Consider the following 9,904-nt stretch of genomic DNA (forward strand, 5'->3'; position numbering starts at 1 on the left):
CAAGGAACCAGGACCCACTGCTGGGCAACCAGGGCATGGGCCTGTAGGACAACTGGAAGCAAAACAACTACAGAAAACAACTACCAGAAGGTGTTGCTGGGGGACTCCTGCTCGGCCCCACAGCCATTGTCCTGTGGGGTCCTGCAGGGCTCAGTATTGTTCCCCATGTTGTTTAACATCTACATGAAGACACTGGGTGAGATCATCCGGAGTTTTGGAGTTCGATGCCATCTGTATGCAGATGACGTCCAACTTACAGCTTACATTTCCACCAGATGCTAAGGAGGCTGTCCAAGTCCTGGCTGCTGTGATGGTCTGGATGAGGGCAAGCAAATTGAAGTTGAATCTGGACAAGACAGAGGTTTGCCAGGCCGAACAAGGTATAGGGTCACAACCTATGCTGGATGGGGTTACACTCCCCTTGAAGGCCCAGGTTCGCAGCTTGTGAGTTCTCCTGGACTCATCACTGAGCCTGGAATCCCAGGTTGCAGCGATGCCCCGTACTTTGGGAAACTTGTCCGCCAGCTGCGCCCGTACCTTGGGAAGTCAGACTTGCCCACGGTGGTCCATGCTCTCGTTACATCTAGCATAGACTACTGCAACGCACTCTATGTGAGGTCACCTTTGAAGACTGCTCGGAAGCTTCAAATAGTCCAACGAGAGGCAGCCAGGTTAATAACTTGGGCGGCATACAGGGAGGACACAACTCCCATGTTACACCAGCTCCACTGGCTGCCAGTTTGCTACCGGGCACAATTCAAAGTGCTGGCTTTGGCTTATAAAGCCCTAAACGGCCCCGGCCCAAATTACCTGTCCGAGCACATCTCCCCTATGAACCATCACAGAGATTAAGATCCTCCGGGGAGGCCCTGCTTTCCGTCCCGCCATTGTCACAGCCGCGATCGGTGGGGACAAGAGACAGGGCCTTCTCGGTGATTGCTCCCCAGCTATGGAACTCCCTTCCTGGTGAGATCAGGTCGGCCCCCTCCCTCCTGTCCTTTGGAAGGACGGTCAAAACTTGGCTGTGGGACCAAGCTTTCGGGACAGGGCAATAAAGCAGCAATAAGAAAGATTACCAGGCAAATTAGATTTGACGTGGTTAACTAGGATGCTTTTAAATGGTGCATTTTAATATTTTGATAAATGTTTTTAATGTTTATGTATGTATATAAGAATTTGTGTCCCGGTATTGAATATATGCCATATATATGCTGTGCTCCGCTCTGAGAAGGGCGAAATATATATGTTTTAAATAAATAAATAATAACTACTGCAAAGACTCTGGCACAAGCCAGTCAAGGTGGTCTCAGTGGTGACTGGCACACTGGGTGCAGTGCCTAAAGACCTTGGCCTGTACTTAAACACAATCAGTGCTAACAAAATTACCATCTCTCAGCTGCAAAAGGCCACCCTACTAAGATCTGCATGCATTATTCAGATTAATAATAATAAAAATACATCACATAGTCCTAGACACTTGGGAAGTGTCCGACGTGTGATCCAAAACGACAACTAGCAGAGTGATTTAATCTTCTTATGTTTCAAATAATAATCTTTATTTATATTCTGCCCTATCTCCCCTCAGGGACTCAGGGCAGATTCCAACAAACAAAAAGGCAAACGTTAAGTGCCTCAATAACAGTAAATACAAATACAATAACCCAAAATAACCCCAAATAAAGAGCAACTTAAATATAACAACTATAATTAAAATAAAGCATAAGTAAAGGTAAAGTTTTTTCCTTGATATTAAGTCTAGTTGTGTTCGACTCTAGGGGTTGGTGCTCTTCTCCATTTCTAAGCTGAAGAGCTGGCTTTGTTCGTAGACACCTCCAAGGTCATGTGGCCTGCATGACTGTATGGAGCACCATTACCTTCCTGCCGGAGTGGTACCTATTGATCTACTCACATTTGCATGTTTTTGAACTGCTAGATTGGCAGAAGCTGGGGCTAATAGCGGGAGCTCACCAGATTCGAACTGCTGACTTTTCAGTCAGCAAGGTCAGCAGCTCAGCGGTTTAACTAGCTGTGTCACTGGTGGCTCCTTAAATAAAACATAATGAATTGAAAATTATAACTAACTGGAGTGGTACCTATTGATCTACTCACATTTGCATGTTTTCGAACTGCTAGATTGGCAGAAGTTGGGGCTAATAGCGGGAGCTCACCAGATTCGAACTGCTGACTTTTCGGTCAGCAAGGTCAGCAGCTCAGTGGTTTAACTCGCTGTGCCACTGGGGGTTCCTTAAATAAAACATAATGAATTGAAAATTATAACTAACTGGAGTGGTACCTATTGATCTACTCATATTTGCATGTTTTCGAACTGCTAGACTGGCAGAAGCTGGGGCTAATAGCGGGAGCTCACCAGATTCGAACTGCTGACTTTTCGGTCAGCAGCTCAGTAGTTTAACCCGCTATGCCACTGGGGGTTCCTTAAACAAAACATAATGAATTGAGAATTATAACTAACTGGAGTGGTACGTACTGATCTACTCATATTTGCATGTTTTTGAACTGCTAGATTGGCAGAAGCTGGGGCTAATAGCGGGAGCTCACCAGATTCAAACTGCTGACTTTTCAGTCAGCAAGTTCAGCAGCTCAGCGGTTTAACCCGCTGCACCACTGGGGGCTCCTTAAATAAAACATAATTAATTGAAAATTATAACTAACTGGAGTGGTACCTATTGATCTACTCACATTTGCATGTTTTTGAACTGCTAGATTGGCAGAAGCTGGGGCTAATAGCGGGAGCTCACCAGATTCAAACTGCTGATTTTTCGGTCAGCAAGGTCAGCAGCTCAGCGGTTTAACTAGCTGTGCCAAAGGGGGCTCCTTAAATAAAACATAGTGAATTGAAAATTATAACTAACTGGAGTGAAAATTATAACTAACTGGAGTTAGTTATAACTAATTATAACTAACTGGAGTGGTACCTATTGATCTACTCATATTTGCATGTTTTTGAACTGCTAGATTGACAGAAGCTGGGGCTAATAGAGGGAGCTCACCAGATTTGAACTGCTGACTTTTTGGTCAGCAAGGTCAGCAGCTCAGCGGTTTAACTCGCTGTGCCACTGGGGGTTCCTTAAATAAAACATAATGAATTGAAAATTATAACTAACATGGAACTTGAATATAAGACATCTGAATTAATATATCAAAACAACCATATATCACAAAAATCTTCAAGCTGGCAAGCGATATTCCAGTTAGGTTTTCGAAGAAGGGACGGTTATTACCAAGGCGACAACAACGCAAGAAGCACAACACAATTCGGGACCTTTCACATGAGAGTTTTTGAGAACAAAGAGGCACAAAAAGTTCACTTTCGACCCTCAAAAGAGGAAGTGTGGGAGACACACACTTCCACAGACCGAAACAAAACAGACACAGTGAAGACATCTGCCCTTGCGCTATGCTACTCTGCTGCTGCGTACGCATGCCCAGTATATGGAATACATCTCACCACGTTAAACAGTGGATGTGGCTCTTAATGAGACATGCCACATTATCACGGGGCAACTTACAAGGGCACTCCAGGGTGCATATATAACACACAAAAGGTAAAAATTGCACATAAATATAAAACAAGTCACATAAAATTATAACAACAACCCCTGTCAACACGTAGCGTAAAATCAAAATAATGCAATTTTAAAAACAGTAGTATGCCATAAACCGCTGTGAATTTTGTTTGGGACTAAAACAGGATATAAATGCAATGCATAAATAAAGTATCGGATGCAATTGGGGAAGCTCAATGCTACACCCAGCCATAAATCTCCTTGTATGACCTTTGGCCAGACTCAAATTTTTCTCTGTCTCAGCTACTTCAATGGAAAGTTGGAAGATGGAGAGAAGACATTTCAAGGAAGATTAGAATCCAAACTGTGTTTGAGTTTCCCTATTTTCCTCTTCTCTTTGTACCAATTTTCCTTTCATGTCCTACCTTTTCAAGTTAAAGGCAGGGACAGTCTTGTGTTGTGTTTGTTATACTGAAGTCACACTTTTGATTACATTTTCTTGCCCTGGTGAAGGGAGTTGGACTGGAGGGCTTGAAGTGTTTTCTGTTGGCCATGGCGGTTCTGTGTGGGAAGTTTGCCCCAATTCTGTCATTGGTGGGGTTCAGAATACTCTTTAAATCCCAGTAACTAAAACTCCCAAATATCAAGGTCTATTTCCCTTAAACTCCATCTGTGTTCATATTTGGGCATATGGAATATCCATGCCAAGTTTGGTCCAGATCCACGGTGCTCTCTGGATGAAGGTGAACTACATCTCCCAAACTCAAGATCAATGCCCACCAAACCTCTCTAGTGTTTTCTGTTGGTCAGGGGAGTCCAGTGTGCCATGTTTGGTTCAATTCCACCATTGGTGGAGTTCAGAATACTCTTTGATTGTAGGTAAACTATAAATCCCAGCAACTACAACTCCCAAATGACAAAATCAAAATTTTTTGAGTGAAGGACATACATTGGATTGTTAGGTGTCTTGTGTCCAAATTTGGTGTCAATTTGTCCAGTGGTTTTTGAGTTCTGTTAATCCCACAAACAAACATTGCATTTTTATTTATATAGACTAGCTGTACCCGCCACGCGTTGCTGTGGCCAACCTTTCCTCCCTCTTTCTCTCCTTCCTTCCTTCCCTCTTTTTCTTTCCCTTCTTCTTTCTTCCTTCTCTACCTGTTTCTTTTCTTGCCTCCTTTGCTCTTTGGTTCCATCCTGCCTTGTCTCATTCCTTCCTTCCCTCTTTCGTTCCTTCTCTCCTTCCTTCCCTTTCCCTTTTTTATTTCATTCTCTCCCTCCTTCTCTCCTTCCTTCTCTACCCTTCTGTCTTTCCTTCTTTATCTCCTTCCCTCTTTCTCTTCCTCCTTCTCTCCTCTCTTCCTTCTCTACTTCCCTCCTTCTCTCCCTCTTTCTTTTCCTCTTTCTCTCCCTCCTTCCTTCTCTACCTTTCTTTCCTTCCCTCCTTCTTTCTCTTCTTCTTTCCCTCCTTCCTTCTCTACCTTTCTTTCTTTCTTTCCTTCCCTCCCTCCCTCTTTCTCTTCTTTCCCTCCTTCCTTCTCTACCCTTCTTTCTTTCCTTCCTGCTGTCCTTCCACCCCTCCTTCTCTCCCTCCTTTCCGTGTATGTGTTTTGTGTGTGTATGTGTATATATGTGTGTTTGTGTATATATATGTGGTTTTGCGCATGTGTTATTGTTGGTTTTTTGGCTTTTTAAGTCCCTTCTGCTGTGTTTTTCAGTGTTTTGGTGTCCAAATTTGGTGTCAATTCGGACAGTGGTTTCTGAGTTCTGTTAATCCCACAAACAAACATTACATTGTTATTTATATAGATTATTATCTATATAAACTGGAATTAACAAGCAGCTCAATCCGTTCCTAGCTCCATTGTGCATGGTTTGTTGTGGGTCACAACATCCATCCATTCCATTATATACTGTCTCTCTCTCTCAGATTGGGACTCAAGGCATATTACAAAATTCCGACTATTAAAATATAAATAAATATTGAAATTAAAGCAACTAAATTAAAAGCATTTCAAAGGTGGGACAATAGGTCGAAGCTATTTTAGGCTTCATCTACACTGAGCATTTAATGCCATTTCAAAACGATATTGGAGAAAGTGTGTAGATAATTACATAAGAAATCCTGGAACCGGTTTGATGGTGAGTACACAAACCACAAAACACTGATGCACATTTAGGGCTATTTTTCGTGCAATTTTGTTGGGAGATTGCTGTCTGGCCTCCTTAGTTTGAAGCTAGATGCATCTCATTAGACCACAAGCTGAACATGAGTCAACAGTGTGTTGCAGCAGCTAGAAAACCCAATGCGATCCTAGGCTGCATCAATAGGAGTCTAGTGCCTCTAGATCAGTGGTTCCCAATCTGTGGTCCATGGTCCACCAGTGGTCCGCAAGAACGAAAATATGGTCTCACAAAACCCTCTTATAGTGCCGAAACTTATTAAATGTGGTTTTCTGTGGGCGACCAGATGGTGACTGCTGGATGGTATATGTTTTGTATCAGAAACTAGAGCTGATGTGGTCTATCCAATGCAATTTTCCGAATCAGCAACCAAAATAACCAAACCAAATCTAAAGTTGACCAAAAACTGATTCGTAACCCTTTTGGTACTAATGTTGGAGAGCGGTCCCTGGTCAAAGTATTCCCTGGTCAACAAAATAAAATAAAATAAGGGAAAAAGCATAGTATGTTTTTTGGGCTATATGACCATGTTCTAGAAGCATTCTCTCCTGATGTTTCGCCTGCATCTATGGCAAGCAACCTCAAAGGTTGTGTAAGGTCTGTTGGAAACTAGGCAAACAAAGTTTATATATCTGTGGAACGATGTCCAGGGTGGGAGAAAGAACTCCCACATGAATCAATTCCAGAAAGGAAACAATCACGGCCAGCTAACACCTCTTAAGAAAAGATTCCCCCAGGCAGGAAGCAGCCAGGCTTTGAAGCTACAAGGCCATTCAATGCTAAACAAGGTGGGCAATTGCAACATTCACACTTGCCTCAAAAAGGCAAGAGTTACAGGTTGCTGTGAGTTTTCCCAGCTGCCTGGCCATGTTCTAGAAGCATTCTCTCCTGATGTTTTGCCTGCATCTATCGCAAGCATCCTCAAAGGTTGTAAAGCCTGTTGGAAACTAGGCAAGTGGGGTTTATATATCTGTGGAATGATGTCCAGGGTGGGAGAAAGAACTCCCACATGAAACATGAAACAATTCCAGACAGGAAACAATCAAGGCCAGCTAACACCTCGTAAGAAAGCATTCACAATCATAAAAATTGGCTATGATGATGGATTCTGGAGGTTTGCAAGCAGAGGTTGGATGACCATTTATTGAGAAGGCTTTTTATGGTATCTTGGTTGGAAAGGGTTGGATTGGATGGTAATTTTGATGATGTTTATGTTTTGGTGTTATAAACAACAAACAACATCATCAAAATTACATAGACAAAGAAAAAAGTATATACAATAAAGGGGTTGCTTTCAAGTCTATGAATCAATAATCATAATCACAATCATAAAAATTGGCTATGATGATGGAGTCTGGAGGTTTGCAAGCAGAGGTTGGATGACCATCTATCGGGAGGGCTTTTTATGTATGGTATCTTGGTTGGAAAGGGTTGGATTGGATGGCAATAGAGGGGGTCGCTTTCAATTCTGTAAATCAATAAAAATAATAATCATGATCATCATCTTCATCAGCGATGATGATGGAGTCTTCTTCTCTGGAGGCTTATATGCAGAGGCTGGATGGCCATCTATCAGGAGGGCTTTGATTGTGTCTTTCATTATGGCAGAAGGGGGCTGGAATGGCAGGTCTTTGGGGTTCTCCAGTGGAATATGAATTGCCTTGGAGACTGGTGGCATCTCCTCAATATTTTTTAAAGCAGAGGCTGGATAGCTGTCTGTCAGGAGGGCTTTGATGGTGTCTCTATGGCAGAAAGGGACAGGAATGGATGGCCTTTGGGGTTCTCCAGTGGAATATAAACTGCCTTGGAGATAGGCGGAGCCTCCTTCTCTTGAAGTATGTTTGAAGCAGAGGTTGGATGGCAGTCTGTCGGGAGGGCTTCGATGGTGTCTTTCTTTACGGCAGAAGGAGGCTGGACTGGGTGACCTTTGGGGTTGTCCAGTGGAGTATGGGCTGCCTTGGAGACTGGTGAAGTCTCCTTCCCAAAGTTTTTTAAAGCAGAGGCTGGATGGCCATCTGCTGGGAGGGCTTTAATGGTATCTTTGCAGAAGGGGTTGGACAGAATGGTCCTCTTCTCTAGAAGTTTTTAAAAGTAGAAGCTGGATGGCCATCTTTCAAGGGGCTTTGATGGTGTTTTTCTGGCAGAAGGGGACAGGACTGGATGGCCTTTGGGGTTCTCCAGTGGAATATAAACTGTCTTGGAGACTGGTGGAGTCTACTTCCCAAAGTTTTTTTAAAGCAGAGGCTGGATGGCCATCTGTCGGGAGGGCTTTGATGGTGTCTTGGCAGAGGGGTTGAACTGGATGGTCCCCTTCTCTAAAAGTTTTTTTAAAGCAAAGGCTGGACATCCAACTGTCGGAAGGGCTTTAATTGTGTCTTAATGGCAGAAGGGGGCCAGAGACTGGTGGAGTCTCCTTCTCCGGAGGTTTTTCAAAGCAGAGGCTGGACGTCCATCTGTCGGGAGGGCTTTAATTGTGTCTTAATGACAGAAGGGGGCCAGGGACTGGTGGAGTCTCCTTCTCCTGAGGTTTTTCAAAGCAGAGGCTGGACGTCCATCTGTCGGGAGGGCTTTAATTGTGTCTTAATGGCAGAAGGGGGCCAGGGACTGGTGGAGTCTCCTTCTCCGGAGGTTTTTCAAAGCAGAGGCTGGACGTCCATCTGTCGGGAGGGCTTTAATTGTGTCTTAATGGCAGAAGGGGGCCAGAGACTGGTGGAGTCTCCTTCTCCTGAGGTTTTTCAAAGCAGAGGCTGGACGTCCATCTGTCGGGAGGGCTTTAATTGTGTCCTTATAGCAGAAGGAGGATAGAGACTGGTGGAGTCTCCTTCTCCTGAGGTTTTTTAAAACAAAGGCTGGACGTCCATCTGTCGGGAGGGCTTTAATTGTGTCTTAATGGCAGAAGGAGGCTACAGACGGGTGGAGTCTCCTTCTCCTGAGGTTTTTCAAAGCAGAGGCTGGATGGCCATCTGTTGGGAGGGCTTTAATTGTGTCTTAATGGCAGAAGGAGGCTACAGACGGGTGGAGTCTCCTTCTCCTGAGGTTTTTCAAAGCAGAGGCTGGACGTCCATCTGTCGGGAGGGCTTTAATTGTGTCCTTATAGCAGAAGGAGGCTAGAGACAGATGGAGTCTCCTTCTCCTGAGATTTTTTTAAAACAGAGGCTGGACGGCCATCTCTCGGGAGGGCTTTAATTGTGTCTTAATGGCAGAAGGAGGCCACAGATTGGTGGAGTCTCCTTCTCCTGAGGTTTTTAAAAGCAGAGGCTGGACCTCCATCTGTCGGGAGGGCTTTAATTGTGTCTTTATGGCAGAAGGGGTTTGGACTTGATGGCCCCCTTCTCTGGAAGGTTTTTCAAAGTAGAGGCTGGACGTCCATCTGTCGGGAGGGCTTTAATTGTGTCCTTATGGCAGAAGGAGGCTAGAGACGGGTGAACTCTCCTCCTGAGGTTTTTTAAAACAGAGGCTGGACGTCCATCTGTCGGGAGGGCTTTGATGGTGTCTTTATGGCAGAAAGAGGTAGAGACTGAGATTTTTAAGAAAGAGGCTGGACGGCCATCTGTCGGGAGGGCTTTGATGGTGTCTTGGCAGAAAGGGGTTGGACTTGATGGTCCCCTTCTAAGGAAGGTTTTTCAAAGCAGAGGCTGGATGGCCATCTGTCTTTATGGCAGAAGGAGGCCAGAGACTGATGGAGTCTCCTTCTCCTGAGGTTTTTTGAAATAGAGGCTGGATGTCCATCTGTCTGGAGGGCTTTGGTGGTGCCTTTATGTCAGAAGGGAGCCTTTGGAGCCCCCTCCCCTGAGCCTAGAGGAGGAGAGGAGCCCCCTACTCACCGTCCATGGTTGTGCTGCTGAACCCGCCCTGCATCTGGGCGAGGGGGTCCCCCATGGCCCGGGGGAGGAGGCCCGAGGAGCGAAGGCGGGCCTGAAGGCCTTCCCGAGCGGCGGCGAAGTCAGCCCACCCTCCCTCCCGCGGGGCCGCAGAGCTCTTCCGGGTCGGGGCCTGGGCCTAGCCGAAGCCTGGGGCTCGCCTGCCTGCCTGCCCGCCGGGAGCCGGAAGCCTGAGGGAGGCGTCGCGGGGCGGAATGGCTCCGTCCGAAGTGCTGCTGGGAAGGCCCCGCCCACTTCCCCCTGTCGCCGCCGCCTTTGGGTCTCTCTCTCTCGCCCCGCCCCCTTTATGCAAATCTGGAACCAAAAGGGGGC

At 45.5% G+C, this 9,904-nt stretch overlaps 1 protein-coding gene and 1 long non-coding RNA gene across 2 annotated transcripts in view; both read right to left on the bottom strand.

The window, feature by feature from the left end:
- Positions 1-9,756, bottom strand: part of RELA (RELA proto-oncogene, NF-kB subunit) — a 31,613-nt gene extending 21,857 nt beyond the window's left edge. Inside the window, exon 1 of the mRNA XM_060758198.2 lies at positions 9,536-9,756. Coding sequence (XP_060614181.2) covers positions 9,536-9,590 — 55 coding nt within the window. The 5' untranslated portion in view covers positions 9,591-9,756. The remainder of the gene's footprint in view (positions 1-9,535) is intronic.
- The window catches only part of LOC137097714 (uncharacterized), a 44,452-nt gene that overhangs the window by 23,493 nt on the left and 11,055 nt on the right, over positions 1-9,904 (bottom strand). The window lies entirely within an intron of this gene.

The sequence above is a fragment of the Anolis sagrei genome, chromosome 12, assembly GCF_037176765.1.
Source record: "Anolis sagrei isolate rAnoSag1 chromosome 12, rAnoSag1.mat, whole genome shotgun sequence".
NCBI classification, from domain to species: domain Eukaryota; kingdom Metazoa; phylum Chordata; class Lepidosauria; order Squamata; family Dactyloidae; genus Anolis; species Anolis sagrei.